Source organism: Chaetodon trifascialis, chromosome 18, assembly GCF_039877785.1.
Source record: "Chaetodon trifascialis isolate fChaTrf1 chromosome 18, fChaTrf1.hap1, whole genome shotgun sequence".
Lineage (NCBI taxonomy): Eukaryota > Metazoa > Chordata > Actinopteri > Chaetodontiformes > Chaetodontidae > Chaetodon > Chaetodon trifascialis.
This window is the reverse complement of record NC_092073.1, coordinates 7,965,428-7,989,864: the sequence shown is the minus strand read 5'-3', so window position 1 is coordinate 7,989,864 and position 24,437 is coordinate 7,965,428. Positions and strand designations below refer to the sequence as shown.

Below are 24,437 nucleotides of genomic sequence, written 5' to 3'. Positions count from 1 at the left end.
AAGAACCTGCCATCTGCTAACATGGCCAGGGCACATCCCTCTGGGAGTGACAGACCTGGGCAAGCGATCAAATCTCTCCTCATCCCTCTCGTGTTTAACTCCTCTTCGCTGCCGCCCCTCCCTTCTCCTCCCTGTTGTACCAGGAGTTGAAGGGCAGGACAAGTGATGGCAGCTCCTCTCTTAGTCTCATTTTATTTTCCAGCAGTGGTTGGCCTCCTTTTCTTCCTCACGGCAACCGCGATGCTAGATGAGGAGGCTAAACGGGGACAAAGGTGGGAGAGCTGCACGCTTTAGATGAATGAATAGGGAAGAAAAATGAATGAGTTCCATAAGGTAGAGAGGTATAGAGAGATGTGAAGAGAATTATGGGGAGAGAGTTACACAGAGAAGGGGTTCAGGGCTGGAAATGGGAAAGGAGCTGTTGAATTGAGGACTTTGATTTGCAGTCAGTGGGAGCCAGGCAGGATCACACAGTGGATTGTGGGAAGAAAAGGTCTGACAGGGGTAGGATGAGCTTGATGTTGAGGATCGATTCACTGTTGTAGTTTTGGACATCTAGCTACTGTTTCTGCTCCTTAGCATAGCGCTGAGGTCAGAGTAGAGTAGGGAGGAAATGTCTGCAAGTTCTCTTTATTCCTCATGTCATTTCTATTCCTGTGTACAATCTCACAGTCTTTGAGTAATTAACAGATTCAACTTTCATGGGTTAACAACTAATGAAATGTTTTGGCCGCCTGCAAGTAGTAATAGACAGATATCATGCATACACAAACATAAAAGTGGAATTACTGCCATGCTTTTTAAGATTCTCATGGACAGATCAATGTTTTCTGACTGAGCTCTGAACATAATGGCTTCCCACTCTCTCAAAGGGAACAGCTGACGTCCTGTTTGCACATGCAGCAGAGGAACCAAAAGCCCTCATATTACTGTATCTGATAGTGCAGCTAACATGGAAGAGAAAAAAAAGAACAGCACTCCAAATATCACAGTTACACTGAACTTCCTCTCAGCACCTCGGTATATAAAATGTGGTGTAACTCGTAATTTGGCATTTACACTGCATCGTCTAATAGCACACGAAAGCTAATTTAGAAATGTGTCTGAGTGTGAGTCAGAGGGTCTAACAAATGTGTTGCATCATGGGAATTGTAGGATCTTGAACACACTAGGGATTAAAAGTCAGGATATCTCAGTCCACGTTGTGTTGAATCAGATTTTTTCTTTACTGCAACTTTTGTGAGCCCCCCGGCTTCACTGAAGATCTGTACTAAATGGCTGGATTAGCCCATTAAGGGCACTCAGACAGGCTCTTCAGACACCTTTGTTCTCAGCGGAGACTATTGGTTTCCATCCATGCCCAAAGAAGGCCCAGGAGTATGCAGATTTCCTCTGTCCAATCACCACACCGGCTGAGTCCCTCGATGAGATTCTTGTTCTTTGGTTTAAAGTGTAGTAATCAGTGAAACGAGCTGCTGTGGGGATTGGCTGGGCCTCAATGGCACATGGGGGACCACAGGTCTAACGCGTGGAACCACCTGAAGACCTCCGAATGATTGGGAACAAAAATAGTATCTAAATTTCAAATTAGACTGAAATACCCCAAATCTGCCAAAAGCCATGTTTAATATAGTTCCCCGCACTGTTATTGTGAGTGTATGCATTTGCATGTTTGTCTGCATGTCCATCTGACTGCGAGTCTTCCCGGCGCTTACATAACTGCAGAGTGCTTTGGCTCCGCTAATCTGGGATGTATTTCAGGGGATTTAATTCAGTCGGTGAATGGAATCTCTCGTGCAGACCGCCGATCAGTTCTGCAGTCTGGGAGATGTCGAGCAGAGAAGTGCTCCCTCTTAATCCTCCGATCAGCTAGTGTGTCAACTAGTTTCGCGGTTTATCTTCTTTATTTCTTTGTCTAATGGCTCACTATAGATTGGACTCCTTCAGTTAAATGATCGGCTGCTCATTCACTACTCTAATCCTCTCTTCGTTCTGACTTTTAAACCTTTTGTCGAGTCATTGAACGATTCATGAATAACTCCAGAATGTTTGCAGTCACTTTCAAGGTCATTATTTATATATGCCTCCATTACACAGTGATACTTTTTGTGAATTGGTGTGGGAAGTGTGTGCGTCTCTTTGGGGGGGGTGTTGCTTGTCACATTTGCATCTTTCATATTGCAGGAATCTATTCCTGCATCTGTTTGCCCCAGTCAACACCTGGCAACTAATATATCCTCATTCCCACATTTACACAGCGTGTCATTCAGCGTCGTCATGTGCTCAATTATTCATACATACGACCCACACACCTCTGCACTCCTCCTCTGTTTTTCCTCTGTGTGTCTCTCTCTCTCATGCAAATCATGAATATGAAGTGACACAGAAGCACGCCTGGACCTGCATTTGCATTTGTTTCTATCTCTACAGTGTATGTGTTTTTTTCCTTATGCATTCTATTGTCTGTTTTATTCATTTTAACAGATCATATTCTGCTTTGCTGAGCTGAATCTCTACACCTGGCACTGTTGCCCTCATCTTGTTTTTCTATCTTCTCCACATGTGCTGCTAAATTTCCCCTTCACTTCTCACCTCCTCCTTTGCTCTGTGCTTCTAGTTACACGTGAAAAGTTAATCGTTTAGCTCTCCTTCAAGCTCAGGTGGCTGCTGGGCTGTAATCAGCCCAGTGATAATTAAAGAAATTCACACTAAATCTGTGAGCATTTTTACATCCTTAGATTTCTCAAAGGCTCGCTCATACAAACTAGTTTTCCCGCTCATTTTTGGGCCATTATAGCAATTATTTCTTTGAGAAGATCAATACCACTGTCTTGTCTGCTGGCTGTAGCTTCATATTTAGCATGCTACGTGCTATCAGTCGTCACACCATCTCTCAGCATATAAGCAAATAATTGCCAAGACTACTCCATCAAGACATTTGCATGCAGTGGCAAAATGAATAACTCAGATGCACATTTAATATGATTCTGTGTGCATTTATTGCAAGGTGTTTACACTTATTTGTTACTCAGAACATCCCAGTTTGTTGTTGTTCGGACAAGGTGTGGCTCAGATGATACCACTCACCCCCAGAAATGGAGTCAAAAACGATGGAATCTGGCTGCAAATATTTGGATGACAACAGTTGTGATCTTTCTCTCCGACTTCCTCCAGGGCCTCCTGATAAGATTCCTCAGCCCACCAAGCCTTTGCCGACGGCGCCCCCTCCCCGCTCCCATCCTCCGTCAGACCCCCGCAAGCCAGACAGGCAGACACGACCTCCGAGGTTGCCCCCAGGAGATAGACCGTCCCACCCCAACGCTAAACCCAACATCTGCGACGGAGGCTTCAACACCCTCGCCATACTGAGGAGAGAGATGTTCGTCTTCAAGGTAAGCGCAGAGTCTTTGATATGGAAACAAACCTGAGGCGTTTTCACACTCTGTTTGTTTTGAGGAGTCATTTTGAACCCTGGAGCTGTTTTACCCCAAACATCTCTTAGCGGAGCGAGAGCGCGGCAATCAGCCTTTGCAGGACAAACACACTTGTTGTACGGGGAGTTTCATACCATGCTTTCAAACCAACAATATACGCCTGGAGAGAATCCTCTCCTGCACGAGATTTCGGCCTTTAACGTGTAACTTAATCGGCTGATAGATGCAACAAAGGAACAACTCCCTTGATCCCTCGATTCAGACGAGTGGAAACGGCCTGTAGGTTTGAAAACACTCTGCAAGAGAGCGAGAGAGGGAGAGCGCTTGCTGAAGGATTAACTGAATATACAGAGGGTAGGAGCTTTTCCGCTAATCTGCTTCATGTTCCGTATGTGCATAATGTAAAAATGGCTCAGTTGGATGTAAAATAAATTATTTGGCTGAGTTTACAGGTTCATAGAAAAGTTGGCTTGAATTATGAGGAGAGAAAAGTTTAACACTGTGGTCACAGCACGGCGGACTCTCCTCACTCATCTTAAAACCAGTTCCTGCGTGTTTTATTGCATAATTAAAGGACTTACTATGTCTAAAATGAGCTACTTCCATGTTACTCAGAGTCAATTGAATGTGGACAAAATGGATATTGTGCTCAGAAGAAACACCATGCCATGCACAGTGCAGCACAGATCTCCTTTATCCCAACAAACTCAGCCTGGTTTTCATTCCACTGCAGGAGAAAAAGTACGCATGTCCCTTAATGCATCTTTATCCTTGGTCTGAGCTTGTGAGCACAAGACCATGGCAACATGCAGTAAGGAATAGCGAAAAACCTTGGGGCAACACAAAGCTGTCCTGTGTTCTCTACGAAAAGGAGAAAGAGTGCCTGTGATGCTTTCTGTGAGAAACTGTATTTTTCTGAGGATATAAATAGATAGTATTCAATGGTTAAGTAAGAGGCTTGTGGAGCTGGGGGAAAAACCCTTTCTGTCCTCTCCGCCACCCCTCTCTGAGTGGCTTCTTTTCACTCGAACAAGTAAATCTTTGGACCAGAGCTGCTGCCTGTGAAGGTGTTTAACCTAAATTAGAGTCAAAGCTCACACTGCCTTTGTTTTTAGGTGGAAGTAACATCGTCTTGTTACAATAGTCTAAATACAGCCCTGGCCTCTTTCGCATGCCGTCTGCGGTAGCTCCTGACAATCGCCGTTACTCGCAGGGCAGCAGCCTGCTCTGATGGAGTGATGAGGATCTTGGGATTTCTGCAGAGCTCTGTGGAGACAAAAAGGACATTCAGCAATCAGACAGCCTTAGTATGAGTTTAGGATGTGAAGGATACACGCCTGCTGGGCTCTGAAACTCCTCTGGTCTCTCTGTGGATTGGAAATTGAAAGTAGGGCTGATACTGGAAAAAACTGACACTGCAATATTCCACACATCTAAATGAAGAAGGTGACCGATCATCATGTTTGACAAATAATCATTAGGAAACAGAAATGAAATAGCTCCATCACACAGTACGGAACAGTCAAGCTAATAGGAAGTAGCAATGAAATACACATCAGCAAAACCAACAGTGCAAAAACAAGTGGATCACAACTTCATTCAGTTTTCAATCCGTGTATTCAATCAAGCAAGAAAAGCTCCTGAAGCAGACTCCTTACAGTGGGATCTGATGTCGAGGGTGAAGCTATGTCTCCTCCACTGATAGAGAAACATGTGTCTCTCTCTAGCAACATAGTCTAAAAAATGAGAACCGTGTAAGTTTTCCTTTTGCATTAGGCAGCAAAAAAGTTTGACGTGTTTGAGGCCATTTGCATTACTTGCGTCCTGCGATGTGAGCTTTGCTCATGCGCCCATCACAGTGTCAACGCTCATTGTGCCGCCCTGCAACAGATTGTCTCAGCGCGGATTTTTATGCTCGCCGCTCTGCGCCTCTCTGACACAACTAATCAAACATCACTTTGATGCTGTTTCCCTCTAATCTGTCAAATGCTTTTTCTGAGGCTTCCTTTCACACCCACCAGCTGATGGAGCGATAACTGGAAGTTTATTTGTAAGGATTTTGTTTTATTATTCTAACACTTTAGCGATGCTGGGATCTCTGCAAACGTGTGTCAGGCCGCTCTTTGTTCTTCTGCATTGTTCCTCCACCAAAATCTGACAGATTATAGTGAAAGTAAAGCCTGAATCTAGCCTTTCTTTTCTAGTAGACATTGTATAATTACAGCAAATGAAGTAAAAGCTTCTAGAAACCTTTTGTGCACCAAATTTAGCTTAGTTTATAGTAAAAGTGCTTTGCCTTTTGCACCAAATGAGTCTCTAAGTACGCGTTAAAGGCCGATCTGCAGGGAGCACCCATAATCTGCATGGCTTCCTCTTTGTTTAAACTCCCCCCTTATTACAGCCAGCTTTCCAGTTAATACAATAAATTAAATGTGCATAATTAACCCCAAAGCAAAGGGGCAGTGAGCTTTGACAGTGTGCGTCTTCAGTAGTGCAGCAGTGACTTACAGATTTTAGATTTGTGTAGAAATGTAAACATGTGACATTAAACAAGTAGGATTTCCTGTAATCGCTTGTGTTCAGTTGGCATCGGATGTGAGGGGGGGGCTTTTCGCTCCATCATTGTGAAGGCTGTGATGGATGTTGCTCCCTGTTGGCGTTCAGAAGTCGTAGCAGCTCAAACTTTTCCAGAGGTGTAGAGCAGCGGAGGGGGGAGGACTGCCACAGAGAGGTGATTTGTTACAGAACACGTAAGTGCAGCTGTAAATCCACCGCGTTCACCTCATTAGGACCACCAGTAACATTATGACTCATGATGATTTGCTCACCGTTTTGCGCGGTCCGCGCCAGTGAATCAAACGTGTTTAGTAAAGCGAAATCAATAAGGGATCACAGGATTGACTCTGTAAGTGGGTTTCGCAGGAGGAGCAGGTGGTCCTCATATTTCTTGATTCTCACTCCGAGTGCTGTGCCAGTTTCGTCTGAGGAGACTGAGGTATCATGTGAGCGCTGTCTTTTCTCCTGGTGGATGAGGCTGCCCAACTGTAAAACGCTCTATCTGGAATCATAATTAGAGGTGTTTGTGTTACTCCACAGTTTGATATATCTCCGTCAGAGCATGCCAAGGTCCATGCATTCGATTGAAGGCTGGGCTGAGCGGGAATGATTTACAGCTCGTGCTCGCGTCTTGGTTTGGGTTTATTTGAGATTTTGTCTCTTGTTTCTCTCATTTATAAGGCTGATTTCTTCTTTTTCTTTTCTTTTTCCATTATTCCAGTGATTGTCCGCTTGGTTACTTGAGGCTGTGGGTCCATTTAGCCTGCATGGCTTGGCTATACTCACCATCCCCACTTGATTGTTTTGGAAGAGACGAGTCAAGTCGATGCCAAGTCATTATAGCAGAGATCTCAGCAGTCTCACAGCCCCTGAGGTCCACAGGTGGTCCAGCGATGTAAAGTAGAGGGCTTTGGAGAGAAGGCGTGTTGCATTTGTACATTTACAGAGGAGCCCTCATTCATGCCACAGCTCTGAAGATTACTTCTGTCAAAACTTTGGATGGGACTCTTCCTGCTTGCTTGTATATTGAACTCTGCAGATTTGCAGATGGCCTCCACAGCCATTTACATGTAAATTGAACCTTTTTTTTCTCAGTCTGCATGGATATTTGCAGTCAATAGGATGCCAGGAAGTTTGATCAAAAGTTCTTTTTTTTCCTGTGCTAGACTTTTAGAGCTTTTTTGCAGTTGAAGTTGAGTTAACGGCGTGCATTAGGACCAGCCCCTGCATTTACGGGGCTTTTTAAAAAATGTTATAAAATGGTGAAAGCAGTCATCTCTCTTTTCCCTGAAAAGACAGAGGTTGGTTTTTTAAAAAGACTTAAATGCTCCACTTTCAAGTAGTGCAGCTCATCAGGAACAAACCTCTTCAATATGTAACTTTATGCGGTCATGAAGACAACTTTATTTCATATATCAGCAAGACTGGGAGGTTTGTTACTATCCGTGTCAGGTAATACAGTAACAGGTAGTTACAAATTATAAATTTACTTCTGTAAAGTTAAGGCACGCAGACAAAACTTAGCGTTTGTGGAAACCGGATCAGACAAGTTCCACAATGCAGCCTAATAGTGTCTTTAATTTGACCCCCTGCCTCCTAAATATCCACTTCTTTTGAAACACGCACTCTAATTTGTAACGCTTGCCTTTTTTTTACACAACCCCGACATCATCGGGGTTATTATTTCAAACTTAGGGCAGCGGCTTTAAGAACCACAGAAGACATTACACAACTGTGACTTTTACAAGCTGAGCGACTCCTCTAACTTCAGTGATAATGTTACAGTTGCTGGTAAAAGGTTGTACAGGATGTACAATAGGTGTAATAAGGTAGTGGTGTTTGAGTGTTAAACTCAGCATTTGTCCCGACTGAGCTGAGAAGTGCCTGATTTATTCGAGGCACGTTAATCTACAAAGGCGGGTTAGGAGTCATGCTTGTTAAGGTGGTAGTTTTATGGTCGATCATTTTTCTCGCAGCGGGGTGACAGAGGGTCCTTTAAGGTTCACAGATGATTATGTATGGTCGTGTAGATCCAGTGTCACCAGTAAATGCCTCAGTGAAATTACACAGCTACTGCTTTTACGATTGCAGGCATTTGGGGTTCAACTTTCTATGAACCCTCAAAGCATATGGTATCCAACTGAATGTACATGCATGTGCACGAGCGGTGCTTTTCTCAGGCATCAATGCAGCCGGTTTTCTCTTTCCTTTGCACCAAAAGTGTACTGGACTGTGACCCTATCACTTACTGTCAGACAATGACCAGACAGCGAGTTAGGAAGAGTCTGCTCGTATCCCGTTAGGCTCAAAGCGTAGTAAAACATGTACATATAGTCCCAGACGTCACCCAGCAGACGTCTGGATTTGAGTTCATGGCTCGGTGCCCTCTTGTCAGTTTGTAGAGTCAGAAAATCCAGCGAGGGCTTTAGGGTTTTAGGCCAAACATTCCCTCAAACATACCTCTCTTAAAGCCTTGATATTTTCTTAATGGAGCAATTATTTGGCAAATCAACACAAGGACATACTTTACAAGAGGGGAATTCAGCTACTTAGTCTTACTGCCCTAGTTAACCAATCACAGCGCCTGGTTTAAAGAGCGTGGCACGAGTGCATGTAGGGCTCTGGGTGCAAAGTTAGCCGCAGGGCGAAAGGGGTTGTGTTTAGTCTCTTAGTTAATCATAGGTGTGTTTTGGGCATAACATGAATCAAACCAATCAGTGTCATCTCTCATTCCCTTTCAAAGCCAGGTGCTGCCTGCGCCTGGCGAGCGGTTATTTAAAAGGCAGGAAATGGATTTCGCAGCAGGTGTAAGATAGGGCCAGAAAACATCTTGTGATTTATTTCTAGAAAGAAGCTGAGAATTAAGGGCCACTTAAAGCCAGTTTAAGGCATTTAAAGGTCCACTGTTCAATGCAGCCTTGATGTGAGCGTGTAAGAGAATACTAGTGGTTTAGGAATGCTTGTATCCATTGTCGGGATTAATAGTTGAATGCTTCAAGGTCAATTCATTGAGCTTACCTCTGCTCTCATTCAACAGTGCTTAATTATGATACACGGTTTGCCTGCTCAAAAGTTTGTAGCCGCTGCATAGATGCAGTCAGAGCGTCCTGCACTGCGTTCAATCAGGTATAAGAGAGAGGAGGAAAAAAACCCCACTTCCTTCATCAGTCTGTCGCCCGGCGCTCATCATGAGACGGTCTATAATAAAAGGAGCTGCCACCCCCGTGCATCCCTCCTCCTTCCTCTTCCTCTTTGCTATTTCTAAGTTCACTGAGAGACCTTGCTTCCTTGATATGGACAGATTTAGAGCAGGGGATTCTGGGACTCCGGAGGGTGCCTTGCTGTTCAGGATTGTCCACTTGGCTGCTGATGTCGGAGACTTGCTTTGATTCCGACATCCATTAATGAGAACACAGTGGCCAAGTGGGCAGTGAGCTGTCCACTCCTCTCAGTGTCTGTCTCCTTTGCGTTACTGCGAGGAAAGAGATGGATAGTCCTGCAATAGCAGGCTGTCTGAGAGGAGGAAGAGGAAGATTTTCTTATTAAAAGTCACTTATTAATGCCGCCAATTAGATTTTTTAACAGTTTTAAAAATTCCAATAGAGCAAAAGGAAAAAGCTAAGTACAGTGTTACGTTAATCAATTTTAGATATTCAGGCTTTTTCATATGAAGCTTTAGCTAGGAGACATATAGCTTAGCTTAGCTTAGCTTAGCTTAGCATAAAGACAGGATGCATGGGGAAACAGTTAGCCTGCCTCTGTCTAAAGGTTACACAGTCCACCTACCAGAACCTATGAATATTACTAATTGGCTCATTCAATGCCATTTGTTTAATCCAGGCTAGCTGTTTCCACACAGTCTTTAAGCTAAGCTAAGGTAGCTTGCAGGTAGGTTGCATGTCATCCAGTTGTTTCAGTGATACGAGGTACAGGAGCGTTGTTCTCAGATTTCTTGTAGTAACATTATCAATCGGCACTTGATGTTTCACCTGTTGAACGCCCCTCTTCAAGCTTTCATGTGTTATTCCACTGCCTGCATATCGCACTCTGCTGACATTTATTGGATTACAGAACTTTGCCATGCATATAAACGGGTAAGATGCCATATTAGAATGAGCATTAATGAAAAGAAACAGCTGCAGGCTGAAGAGTTGAACCCGTGCATATTGAAGTGAGAGTGCAATTCAAGGTCATGCTTCAGTATTAACAACAGTTGCCGTTATGTTAATGAGGTCTGCAGACGTTTCGTTCCAGCCTATGAGGTAGCTTTCAGCACATGAGAGACCACACATCTGCATGCACGCCAAAAAAGCCAGTTTTTCATTTTCCTCTGTGAAAAAGAGTCAGCTTTGGCAGGAGCTCCTGATACGTACTGCGATCTCAGGCCTCGAGCCTAATCCTCGTGCCTCTGAATTATTTACACCTGCATTCTGCCCTCAGTCAAGCCAAGCAAGCGTGTGCGTCACATTAACCGAGTGAGAGGTCAGCGACGCTGTCATCCTCACACCGCTGTCTGTCATGTTCTCACCTCCTCACTCGCACACAGACACACACGGCAGCAGCAGATGCACACCCGTGTCTGACCTGGATGTATGATGACGAGGTTTTAGGTTTAACCACATCGTTAAATTCAGGTTTTTTACTGCCCAGTTGACTCGTCATTGGCGCTTTGAGATGGAATTCTTAGAAGTTGATAAACGGGGGTCCAGGCTTGGTAAGAGCCACTTGTTGGTGGTTTTCCTTAATCAAATGAAAGGTGATGAGAAGACATCTGTCATCTGTCCTTTATTCAGTATGTAAATGTGAAGGTGTGTGTAAGAGTGTGTGTAACAGACGATCAGTGTGCAGGGAATAAAGATGTCACAGCTCGTCCAGTTTTTAACACATTTTTATATCTGAAATGATATCTATGTCTTGGCCAAATTAGATGACAATGACTATAAAAGCGTTACAGTCGATTTGCATCTTCCTCTTTGTCTTTGTGTTTTCTCTTTGTCCTCTCCGTCTCTCATCTCTGTGTTTTTTGTCTCTTTGTAGTTGTCTTTTGAGTCTTCGCAGTTGTTTTTTGTCTCTTTGTGGTCATTTTGCATCTCTTTGTCGTCAGTTTGCCTCTTTGGTTGTTCACATCTCTTTGTCGTCATTTTCAATCCATTTCAATCATTTTATCATCTTCAAACAGACGCTCTGACCCAGGGGAGAGGCCGTCCAGTAATCCTTCCATGGCCGTTATATGGACATAAGGAGTTTTGCCACTTACCTTTCACACTAATCTCACAGCACTCATTACTTGATCCGTGTACAAATACCTGTTCATTTATGTATTAATTAAATGCAAAGCTGCTATTTATCCGTTCTGAAGCTAAAGGTTCCTCCTGCAGTGCAGCGATGTGTCGTACAGTTGAAACTGTGAGCTCTCAGCCTCACACACCTTCCTCAACACTGACAAAAACTCATCTGAAGGGACAGTTTGTTAATGCCGTTGAGCGTATGGTAATTCAGCCTTATTGCTCTGCATGCATTATCATGCGCCAGGAGACAGGATGCGTGACGTGATGCGAAAACCCTGCACTGCCCTTTCTCTCAAAGCACAGAACATGAACAGTTTGAGGTATAGTATTTCCAACTTGTGCAAAGACTAAACTTGTGATTGTTCTAGACGTTCCCGTAATTGCAAAGTGCTGGCTTGAAATGTTCTACAAGTGCGCTTGTCTGAGCTTTATTTTCAGAGTGGGAGTGGGACGGCCGGCCGGGAGAAAGAACATTTTCTCTTTTAGAAAGTCAAAAGGATTCAAATGGGTTGAATTTCACAGTTTGATCTGTTTTCAATTACTGGGCCGGGCCGTGCACGGAAGAAAAATGCTGAACAACTGAAATCTATGGAGGCTGTAGGTATAGAGCGAGAGAGGGAGAGGAAGAGAGTCGGGAATTGGAATGAGAGACAAGGGGAAATGAAAAGAAAGAGGAGGAAGAGTCCAGGGAGAGAAGAGAGTCCCAGAGAAACAATTGGATTAGACAGAGAGAGAGAGGAGGAGAGCGGCGCAGAGAGGGTTTGATAAATGGCCTGTTTATTTAGCTTTCACTGTGAATGAGGCAGGGTGTGATGATGTGTTGTCTCTTCCCTCTCTGTCTCGGCGTCCCTCGCTATGAGGTCAGGCTTTTTGGCCTGAGTGTTCAGGAGACGCAACTGGCCGTTCATTGCCAAAGGGTGGGACATCTCACTGAGTCCTAATGGCTTTCGCAGCTGGGTCTCCCCCTGGCCCCCCTCTGTCATCAAGTTTCATCCAACATCAAAAAGACACACCTTCCAGTTGGCCACACTCACGTCCCCCACCCCCACCTTCCACCCCCCCGAAGGAAATCAGAGACTCTTGGCTTCTCATAAAGCTCCTGGCTATCACTTTGCCCCCGTGACTTGATGGTTTTCCCAGTATGTCTTCAGGTTCTGTGTGCGCAGCTTTCCAGGCATCCTGAGAAAGTGGATGTAGATGTTAAAGTTATTGGGGCTTTAAAAGCAGCTGCTGGCCTGACTTCACCGCTATCAGATGCTGTTATTTACCCGCAGTTATCTTACAATTTGCAGCATACATATACACTCACACACACCATATGTTAGCCGTGACTGTGACTCTGATGGTAACCAGACATGCATTTGCCAAAATCTCTTGACAAGGTGACAACTGCAGTTGTAGTCAGCATTTTTCCCCCTAATGAGATCATTCAGCACCAGATTTAGGCAATGAATACACTGCTCTTGAAAACTTCTACTAGCAATACAAAGATAAGTGCCAGTAAATGTTTTGGTTTTGGTTTTACAAGAGAAAAGACTTCAGGGATGAGGACTAAGTAGCCCTTTAGCCAGATGTACGTTTGCCAAACCATGCACATCTGGTTAAAAGGCTGCTTCAGCGGTTTGGGATTGCACTTTTATGAAGTTGGAGGACTCAAGAGACACGTTAAAACAACAATAATCAAAATAGAATCAACAGAGGCCATTATATCCAAACTTTCAGTTCCTATTTTGGGTGAAAACAAGATCTCACATTCCCTATAATGCCACCTAAATGCCCAATTTTTTGAAACTTCACTCATTTTTAAAGCAGCGTTTCCTGACAGCGTCCCTCTGTCTCTCTTTCAGGATCACTGGTTTTGGCGGGTGAGAGATAACTCGGTGATGCCGGGATACCCCATGCTCATCAGTGTTTTCTGGAGGGGCCTGCCGCCCAAGATAGATGCCGTCTATGAGAACAGCGAGGGCAAGTTTGTCTTCTTCAAAGGTAAGCTCGCACTGCTGCTGTGTGAAGCTCCTTTCCGTTCGATTCACCTTCATCCCGACCAAATACTGCGTCTGTACCACCCTGATTTAATTTGCTTCTCGTTTATTCATCTTGTGTATTATTCATGCGCAGTGATTTCCTAGATATGTTCTGTGTACATGCTGTCCTTTCATATAAACCGTATGCAGATGTCTTTTTAGTATTCAGCATCTGTTCTCTACGTGTGTCCGCGCTTAGAAACAAACAGAGGGGTTTTATCTTCAATAACTGCTGCATGTTATCATGCTCACTCAAAGAACTGCCTTGATCTTATCTGTGTGTGTGAGTTCAGTGTAAATCTGTGGAAGATTAAATCCGTGTTTTGCCTACTTGGTTAGAAAATCCACCATAATCCACCAGTTTTGACTTTTAATAATACTGGTGTTGAATGTATTGGTGCTGGTAGCAACATGTTTTAATTTAAATCTTCATCTCTGGCTAAACATAATTAGCGTGTGTCACTCTTGGGAATCAAAGTCAGTGTCAGTGTCAGTGTGTGATGGTCTCAGATTTAGATTTTGTACCTTTCTGAAGAGATTTGTCTACATATTCAAATCTCGACTGAGCCAGCCCCAAAACACCCAGATTCAAAGCTAATTATGTCTAAAGCCGAAAAGCCACTTAAAAGAAACAGCAAACAAACAAAGCAGCCCTGTAAACTCCTGTTTACGCTCCAGAGAGGACAGACAGAGAGAGGGGGAGTTGGTGAAAGGACACGTAGGTAAGCAATGAAAGTCTGCTGAGATAAAAACTACAAATCTTCTCTCAAACATGTTTCTATTTTCAACACCTAACGATTCCCGGAGACGCAGACAGCCGGTCCCGCGCGCCCCCGCCAGCTCTGGAAGTTTGGCGCTTCATCCTCCAGCCCGCTCTCTTTCTGGGCTGAGCAGCAACGGGATTGCACACAGATTTAGAAAATTCATACTAACGGGCTACCATTTTTCATTTGAACACGCACAGCTGATTTCCCAGAAGGCCTTATTCTGCCTGTCCCCATTTGGAAGAAAAAAATTAGGAAGTCGGTCAGAAAACAAAACGCAGCACTCCAGGTCCTTGTCGAAGCAGCCGGTTTGAATATTCTCCAACAGCGCCTCGTCCTCGTCTCCTAAAATAAATGCACATATGGAGGCTTTAGAGTGTAGTTTGCACTGAAGTCATGGCTGAGACGCTGATTAGCTCAGTGCTGTAACGGCATCGCAGAGCAGGTCAGTAAGCAGACACCGCTGGTCTACATTAGAGATAGATTCAGCATGTGTTCTTCATTCCTACAGTGCAGTTTTGTGCCAATTTTGAGTCACTACTCCCCCGTTTCCATTCATCTGAGACACCAGATATGCAAGTTGAGAATGTGTAGTCCCATGATTGTGTAAAAATGATATGCAACAGTAGAATCAAGCCTATTGTCAGCTGTGCTAATCAGACTCTTTACAGAATCCTCACTCGCAGCTGGATGACAGCACGCGGACAGATTTTGGAGAATTACACTTAAAAGCTGTGTATATGTAGAAATGTAACTACTTGATCGGCTGAAATCACAACATGAGAGGTGGCATTATGAAATTCAAATGAAATTCATCAAGTTGAATTTTGAGAGTCGCAAGGTCGCACCGAGACGCCTGACGCACGCAGCAAGATCCATACGTCAATATGCATTTTCCTCCCAGGAGGCAGGATCCAATCAGAGCCTGATTGGTGCTGAGGACAGACAGAGCTGCTTGCTTCATTTACCTCATGCAGACATGTCTGAGAGCGTGTTATTTTAGATTACAGCTAGACCAGTAAATCAGCCGGGTCAATACGTCTGTTGATGTTCGTGTATTGCAGACATATCAGAACAAGACCCTCCAGTGCAGACACACCAAAGATATGTTTGAGGTACATTTGAAGCAGTGTCACCGATGCATAAGGTGTCCTGCAAAGAGCAGTGACAAGCTTATTTTAACAGTTCAATGTCCTGCTCATATCCTCTGCCTATACAGAGGCTCTAAATACTGACACAATTCATTTGATGAAGCCATTTTCAAAACAATAGGGCTCTGATTCCACGCAGAGATAAACAAAAGCAGGCTACCCGTTTGTCATGGAGGACTGATTTTAGTCCGCTGATGTGACAACTGAGGCGAGCAGATTTTATCAGCTGTCAGTTGGTTGCAAGTCTGCAGCTGACTTAATGTTTCCAGCTGATCTGTTTAAACCAATATGATGGCTGAACTCTATGTAACGTGCCAGAAGACTGAGGCTAAAGCTACACTGCTTTCTGCAGTATAGTAGCATTGTTGGTGCATCGCAGAGTAGAGCTAGTCCGTCCTAATAGTATAGTGTGGTATTACAGATATAAATATAATTCAAATGTCACTCTTTCTGACCTAACTCCTGCATGGTTTGGATGCAAACAACAGAAAATCACATAGATTTGTGGTTTATCCAATACAATCTCACAAGAGACAGGGATGCTGACGTTACTGTTAATGTTAACAACGCATTAAATCACTCACTCTGGTGTGTGTGTGTTCCAGTTCCAGACCTCAAATGTGTGGCTCATTTGGTTGCACAGTACGTGTATGTGTGTGGCCCGTGTAAGGAGGAGGGGTCTCTTTTTGGAACACGTCTTCATGCTATATAACGCTCCTCGTACACTGTTGAGGGCAAGCAGGGGATTAGTCGTGACAGTGCAGCAGATGCCGGAGCCGCCGCTACATCAAAGCAGCCCTCACAGCTCTGAAGATGAAGCCAGACTTTTATGTGGAGGGCCATGCAAGTCGAGTCCAATTTTTAAAAAAGAAAGGAGAATCCCATTTTATGTAGGATAGAGAGAGAAGGATAGTTTTTTTTTTGTGAATCAAGTCGAACTCATTCTTTTGTAGGGGTGGGGCTCTGTTAATCTCAGGGTGTGGCGCGCGTGTGTGTGTGTCAGGGCCAGAGGAAGTGTGACCCAAAGTGAGAGGAGCGCTGTAAGAGAAAGAGGTGAAATGACAGGAATTTCCTCTCCAGAAAGAGGCCACTACATTCCCACTGACACTCAGCCAGCACTTTGTCCTACTGTTCCTTCCTCCTCTGCAGACCCCCTCCCCCCCCCCCCCCCCCACCTCAGCCTCAGCTATGTACTGTAAATACTTCTTTAAGGTTAACCGTCAGATGCGTGACCTTTAAGAAGCAAGAGAATGAGTGTAAATCTTGCAGGGATCATGTCTGCTTGATTCCGCACCCACTTCCTGTATTTGTTGAAGGACACACACACTCTTTGTTTTCCCTTCCTTGTCAGCCTTTTCATGTTTTCACTGCTTCATTTCCCTCTGTCTTTTCTCCTCTCTACCAGAGGGGTTCAGATCCCGAAGAGAGACGCATGATAAATGACAAATCAAATGATCTGAAAGATAAAGCAAAAGCTGTGTGTGACATGAGTCAGTAAAGAATGACAAGCCTTTGTTTTTCCTCTCTCTTCCTTCGTCATTCCACCTCTTTCCCTTCTCTCTCTTGTTACGTATGTGTGACAAAGAAAAGCACTTCCTGGGGTCACGCAGTCAGAAACGTGCTGTTTAACCCAGTTACTCCACAGGAAGGAGGGGTTAAAGGCAAAGGAGGAGAGGGACAAACAAAAAACTAGGACGTAGTTTTTCATTTTTCAACATTATCAGAGTCCTCGTTCAGGTATGTGCTGCTCCTCAGAGCGAGGAAGCTCTTAAGAAATGTTTCAGTGTGGCTCCGTGGCCACCAATTTTCCCACAAGGGTCGTTGCCGTTTCTCTTTATCTCAGCTGAGCAGTTGCTGGCTCCAGCGCTGAAAAGTTCCCAGAGTACCTCTAAGCAAGGGCAATATGAGGCAACAGAGAACATGTCACCACGTCTGTGTCCTATTTTGAATTAGGGAAACGTCAACATCAGATACAGTAATACAAGGCAACAGGTTATTGCCTGCCATTTGTTGCGAGGCTTGTATCTGTCTTTGTAAATCTGCCGCCCTCGCGCGTCGCTCCTGGAGGGTAATCCCAGCTGTTGCTTGTCCTTCCAATTTATTTCTCCCCCCGTCTTTCTTGATGTGCAGGAAAGCAGTTCTGGGTGTTTAAGGACACGGTGTTGCAGTCTGGATACCCCAAGGACATCGCCCAGTTCGGCCACGGCATGCCGGCCCAGAGCATCGAGGCAGCTGTGTGGTGGGAGGATGTGGCCAAGACCTACTTCTTTAAAGGTGACAGGTGGGTACAAAAATGTTTGTTTTCACAAACGATAAGGAAGCTTGAAAAACCTCTGGAATTCAGACGTTTAGCAGCTGCAGCTATCTAAAAAAAATATGCATTCGTACAGCCAAACCCACTGTGTGTATTTGTGTATTTGTAAGCAGCATGAGCAATTAAACGTCACATTTCTGTTATCAAAAGACATGCCAAGACCCTGTGGTGACCCCAGGCTGGGAAATCCTTATGATTTTGATGAAATTCGCCCTTTCAATTAAAGTCAGCCGACACAAAAATCAGAAAAATTGAAGGAAGAGTTGACTTGAAGTGTCTTCGTAAGCTGAACGTGTCTTCCTGTGGCTCTTTAGGTACTGGCGCTACAATGAGGAAATGAGAACCATGGACCCTGGCTATCCCAAGCCCATCACAGTGTGGAGAGGTGTGCCTGATTCGCCGCAGGGGGCCTTCGTCGACAAAGCCAATGGTACGATTTGTCCTGCCCGATAGTCTGATTTGGCAATAACAGCGCAGTTCATGTGCCAGACAGCATTGATTTCAGCTGGTCACTGGCACGCGCTGCGCAGGAGGTAAACCGGAGTAGCATTGATTGAAATTTGCCCCAGTTATTACACCGAGTCTCAGCAAGTGGCACGCTTCCATACATGCAATATCAGGGGGAAACGACTGATGGAGTGTTTGTGTACAGCAAACGAAAGACGACAGGAGGTCAGTTTATGCAGAAATGCCTTTTTTGCGTGTGTTAGTTTGAATTGTTTCACAAGCAGAATGTTCCAGAATCAGTCCATCCTGCTCAGTGTGCCATAAGACCCAGTTGGAGCAAGATTGTGGAAAGCAGAAAGGACAAGACCACCGCTGGGCGCTCATTCCGGTTTAAGCCAGTTGGCCCTCGCCAAGGGTGGGGAGGCGGGATTTAGAATTCTCAAATAGCTCCCCCCATTGGCTCGCCCGATAGCGTGAAGAGGGAAAATGCTTTTCCCATTGGATGCATTATGCCAGGTGGGCTCGGGCCTCGTCTTGGCATCGCCCGGGTTGGAAAAAGCAGGGCAGGTGGTGCTGAATGCTCAGGCCATCTGTGCTGCGGATCTGCTGCCAGATCTGTAGCCAGGCGTGTCTGCCGGTGAGGCCAGGTGGAGCGGGCATCAATCGGAGCATGAAGGGTGGATCGGTGTTCTTCGCATGTGCCTCCACTCGTACATGCGTCGGCCCGCTTTTATTGGCGGGCCTGCTGTTTGCAGAGACAGTGTGTCAAGTGGCGCGCTCATAACATTGACCCAGATCACCAGCCATAATTGAATGCGCTGCCGATGATCGTGTGCATGAGGCAGCGCGTTTCAGAGAAGGGGCCTCGGGGTGATGTTGGCCCGGCTCTCACCCACAACGACTCAAGCTGCCTCACCTCTCCCCCTCCCTCTCCTCTCTCCCTGCCTCTCTCAATCTTCATGCGCGTCACAGGACTGCAGGTTTTTGTCCAGCAACCCCTTCTATCCGTTGCCTCTGTGTCCGTGTAACACTTCACATGTGTTCGATGCAGGGGAGGAGTGCTGCAGAAGCTGCTGCCAGGCAGGAAGGAAGAAGAAATTCCCCTCAGCGGCTGTAATTCTTCATCTGATCAGCCGAACTCCAGATGAGAGATTAGAGGGTGTTGTGTGTAGACTGGCTGGGGTTTTATTGCATATACGACCACATGTTGCTCAGACTATAACTGCTCAGGTTTTGAGGACCAAGCTGTGACTCTTCCTGAAACAAACCACCTGTCAACGTCTTCTATTTATGTCTCTTTAAATCTCATCCAAATTTGTGAGCTTTCTATTGACAGTCAAACTGTTTCCCCCCACAACAAGTCTTTATATGCAAAACTAACGATTTGGCCATCGGTCACATGCCCTCCCTGATTCATCACGCTTCTATCACATCGCCCTTTCCTGGACGAAATTAAACGACATCAGACGCTTATATTCTGCATCTGAGCCAGCGGGTAATTGAAAATGGACAGCAGACTGTGTCGCTGACCTTGTTGCGTACGCCAGCAGCTGTGCAGGAGGCACGTGCACGCCCCGTGTTTGCGAGCGCTCATGTGATGTGCGTTTTCAGGTTAGTCTGGGTGGAGATTATTTCTGACGCTGTGCCAAAAGTCTCATCCGCACAGTGATTCGAAGCGGCATTTGAAAATGAACACACATTAGAGTGGACGTACAGTCAGTCTTCTCTTAGCAAAGACAGTGTCATTTCCTCACTTTGGACTTTGCTCACTCTTTAGAAAACACTGGGAAAAAAGTGACACGTGAGATTAATCTTAACCACATTTCCATCTTTTCACTCCTTTTCTCTCTCACACTCCTGTGAGAAGACGTGTAACGGACTACTTCCAAGATGAATCTTTTAAAGCTTTGTCCTGTGCCTTCCTCACCAGAAACATCTTCAGCTCACAAGTGATTTAAGAAGCCCTGGCTTCTACAGGACCCATCTTGCCATTTGACTGGAAATTTAGAGCACCCCCCCCCCCCATCTTTCCAGAGAAGAGTATGCATGAATAATAAATTGTGAGAAACACAGTGCAAAGGGGTCCAGTGAGGAAGAGGAGAGCTTGAGAATTCAGCCAGGCTGTCATAGTCCGTTTTACAGCACATATATTTTCCCAACAAGCGTCTCAGAGGCAGAGGCTCGCAGGAGGCAGAGAAGTTTAGTGTCAACCCAAACATTTTCACAGCAAGTTATTATCACGGCGCAGGAGAATTCGTCATGTAAAGACTCACAAATGTCATTTTTTATGTCATTGTTAGGTTACAACTTATTCATCGTCATAACGTTTGCTTGTGTGTTTTTTTTTTGTTTTTTTTTTTGCTTCTGTGACCATTTTCATTGCTCTTGACTCAAACACAGAGGGACCCAACTTTGGGGAAATTACCCCAACTTTTTCATCCAAAAGTCACCACTGACTCGCTGTGTCGATGGACTTCTGAATTTGTGTGACATCGGGACAATCGCCTCCACATTCCTCGACAGAAAAGCTGCCACTCTTGTGATTTGAAAAGCGCCGCAGCGGCCTGACATTTGTTGTGTGATATGAACTGTGGGCTTTGGCTCCTGGTTGGATGTGTTCCCTCTTTTATGACCGGATATAATTAGTCCTGAGGGACAGTCGGGGACATCTCAGCCGAGCAGTCAGAAACAGTGGCTGAACACAGTTGTTTGAGGTGTGCTTGTGCTGCCGCGCCGGCAGGTGATCGTCGGCTTGATTTCAGCTCAGTCTGTCTTTTTCTGATTGTTCCAAGGCAGAGTTTGATCAGTGTTTTAATGAGAAAGGAAAAAGAGTTCTAAGAGGGCTCACTTACGTGAACTTAGACGTATGAACAACCTTAAAAAAAACACACAAAAAATGATTTTTGTGTGTTTTGACAACCAAAAGTACCAAAGTGGCTCCAACACTAACAACAGTGAAATATAATGTTGAGTACACTCAAGTACAATTTTGAAGTCCTGCAGTTTTCCAATGCTTGATACTTTTTTTACTTTACACATGAAGACTACTCACAAAGCATGCAGTTGTTTTAAATACAGGACACGTCATGGATGAAACTACCCAGCACTGTGCAAAGCAGTTCAGTTAGCTCCATCTCTGCTAGCTACAACATTAAAATGCTGCTGACGTGTTAATGCGTCACAGCCCTTAAAAAAGCCAACCTGCTGTATAAGAGTACTTCTTTCACCATTGATTAAGATGTCTATATTTGGCCTATAATAAGAGCCTTGGTGTGACTGGTGGCCTGAGGGATGACTTGTTGTGCAGTCGTCCCTTTGGCTCGTCTTGATTCTAATTGCTTTTACTGAGTTTTAAAGAGCAGCTGAAACGCTTTCTGCAGACCTCCGGTGGTTTAACCTGCTGCAGAGTTGCAGGGTTTGGTCGGAGGTGAAGCAGACAGCGACACTCAGCCTGGAGTTACTGTTAAAGTCTCTTCAACGAGGCGCTTACAGGTTTCTGCTTCCTCTCTGTTTCCCTCCCTCAGGTTTCACCTACTTTTACAAGGGTAAGGAGTACTGGAAGTTCAACAACCACTTCCTGCGCGTGGAGCCGGGCTACCCACGTTCCATCCTCAAGGACTTCATGGGCTGCGAGCTGACGCCCATCGACCCTGCCCGGCCGCCGACCGACGACGGCACCTCGGACGTGGTGATCGAGCTGGACAACGAGGCGAACACGGTGAAGGCCATCGCCATCGTCATCCCCTGCGTGCTCGCTCTGTGCCTGCTGGTGCTGATCTACACTGTGGTGCAGTTCAAGAGGAAGGGCACGCCACGCCACATACTGTACTGCAAACGCTCCATGCAGGAATGGGTCTGAAACAGCAGACAGAGACAAGAAGGGGGGGTGGCAGAAGACACAGGCGAACACAGGACGACAGCCCCCACTTCCACAGAGGAGGACAGTGGACTTTGGACAACTTCAGTGAAAACACACAGCCATGCCTCCTCCTTTTGGGTGATCTGACACCTTGGTTCAGACCCGCAGAAACAGCCTGTTCGCGGCCCCTCACGCAGAAGGCGACCCCAGGACTTAAATTGACTCCGCGAGCCCCCAGCCTTTTTAACAAACAGGGGAGCAGAGGGACAGTTTGTTGGGGATCTTTGCTTGAAAAGACCTTCTATCCCAGTCAAAAAAAACAAAACAAAACAAAAAAAAACAGGAGGGTCGGCATCACTTTGTATCTCAGAAACTTGACTTCCTGCCCCACTCCTCTTTTATTTCTTCGCCCGACTGCTCTTAATCAGAAGGAGGACTTTCAGGGGGACGCGCTCTCTTCCCGCGGGGCACTGCATTGCCATCTGTCATATCAGGTTGTTGATTAAACAACAGTTTTATATTTTCTGATCTTGTCCCCCCCCACCCCCCCGGCACCCACCCCCCCACTTCATACTGCGCTGAAAAGATGAACCCAAGTTAATCACATTCCCAATCTTCAATCCCGTTTCTGTTCTCTTTTGTCAGATTGTTTATTTGAATTCTTTTCAGAAAGGAGGTCCTCACTGTTCCCTTTAACACGCTCCTGAGGAAGAGACCAAACGAAACCAAATAAAATCAACTTCTCTCCAAAGAGGATCACTTTTTTTTTTTTTTCTTTCTTTGGCCTTTTCGTCCCCTCATTTCAGCTCATCCTTCCTTCTCTTCTCTGGATCCTTGCAGCGATTAAGAGTCGGGGAGCTCTGACTGTTGTGGCAGTCTGTTTGAGACACAGGGGCCAAATTATTCTGCAATATTTTAACTCGCCTTAATTATAGATCATACTACTTGTGCTTGGTTTGCTGTTCTTGGAGTTGTTTTTTTTAATTTGTATACCGCTTTTGTTTTTATTTGTTTGTTTGTAACAGAAGCTAATTGTGAGCTTCTAATTGTGATTGTTTTTTTCTGGATTTTATTACGTTACCCGAAATTCTCAGCACTGGCTTGCTGAGCCGTTCTGGACAGAATAGACAGTTAGGGTCAGCCTGTATTGAGAGTAATGTATCGTAAGAAGAAGGTTCTGGAGTTAAGCCACTATTTTTGTGTGTTAAGATATTTGTTCCTTTTTTCATTTCCACACAGCAGAAGTCAGGCTAACTACGAGCTTGAGAGTCTTGTTATTGGATTTGCTGATGTTACTTTTGTCCTTGGCCCATATTCCCCTCAGTTTAAAGACGCATCCACAGTGGTCATGGTTATCTGTGAACGGACAGACCATTTTCTCTTTTCAAAGAATCCTGTTAACTGCCTTGTTTGAGAGAGCTCACAGTTCCAAGAATGCTCTTGTCTCCTGACTGAGGACCCACAAAGTGAGACACCAAGTCAAGATCAGTGCCTGTGTCAACGTGCATGCAAGCATTTACATACTGTACATCCAACTGGTTCTGCTCAATGTGGCTTCAGAGCCCCTCAGAAGCTGAGGAGGACGTTTTCTCTTGAAAATACTGTTTGCATTTATTTTTGTACATTTGAAGTGCATCCCAAACCCCTTCCCCTTTCCCTCCAGGTACAATTAAATCGAAGAAAAAAAACGGAGATTCTAGTGGTACATTTGCGTAATCTTTCAGAGATCTGATGGGTGATTGGCTGATCAATTTGGCCTCAACAAACCAACTAACCGTAGGAAACATGTAGTGTCCTCACCGTCATGGCGAGCCTCTTTGAATGTGTGTCTGTTTTCATGGTCACATACTGCTTTTTCCTTTCTTTCCTGTTTTGTGGTCAAAACAAATTGGCCATCTCACCATGACTTCTTTGTGTAAGACTTTGGGACAACGGGGAAACGTGTCCTGACAGAATGAATAAATTGATCAATATATGATTAAGAGCTGCCTTCGAACTCTCTTCTCATCTTTGACCTTGTATGTGTGTTCAGTGCAGATCCCTGCCGTCTGTACATGTGTGTCCTCTGCGTCTGCTTCTGTGTGTGAGCTTGTAGTTGTTCGTTACAGTCAGCTCTTAGATGCTGTGAATGCAGCAGTGTGGTGTCGACCGCTTTACTGGAAAACACCAAGAAAGGTAATCTAAGAATTGTACTTATTGAACATCCATAACACCACAAAATCCACCATGCTGTATGTACAGTGGTGCTTTAAGCTAAATGCTAACGTCAGCATGCTTTCTGTATTGTCTTCATGATGGCACCCCCTAGTTTTGCATCAGTTTGACGGATAGATGAAGAGCATATTTCAGTACAGCCAACTGAATCTTTCATGAAGCACTAACATCGCTGTTCCATCGTGGGCAGACGGTCACACTGAGCCAGACCGCAGCCTGCTGCACAACATAAATCCGCCTTTTTCACTCCTCACACCAATGCCAGGGCTTACAGTATCGGCCCACACTGAGCACTGATCCCAAACCAGTGTTTAATTGATAAGCTATATGTCTCACTGTGTGGAATAGACCGGGATTGCTCTTTTATGTGTAAGACAACATCAGGC

General features: G+C 45.1%; 1 protein-coding gene across 2 annotated transcripts in view; it reads left to right on the top strand.

The window, feature by feature from the left end:
• The window catches only part of LOC139346530 (matrix metalloproteinase-16-like), a 67,064-nt gene extending 43,241 nt beyond the window's left edge, over positions 1 to 23,823 (top strand). For both annotated transcript variants that reach the window (XM_070985628.1, XM_070985627.1), the window contains 5 exons: positions 3,175 to 3,392; positions 13,126 to 13,264; positions 17,348 to 17,498; positions 17,846 to 17,961; positions 21,503 to 23,823. In XM_070985628.1, coding sequence (XP_070841729.1) covers positions 3,175 to 3,392; positions 13,126 to 13,264; positions 17,348 to 17,498; positions 17,846 to 17,961; positions 21,503 to 21,837 — 959 coding nt within the window. In that variant the 3' untranslated portion in view covers positions 21,838 to 23,823. The remainder of the gene's footprint in view (positions 1 to 3,174; positions 3,393 to 13,125; positions 13,265 to 17,347; positions 17,499 to 17,845; positions 17,962 to 21,502) is intronic.
• The last annotated feature ends 614 nt before the right edge of the window (positions 23,824 to 24,437 follow it).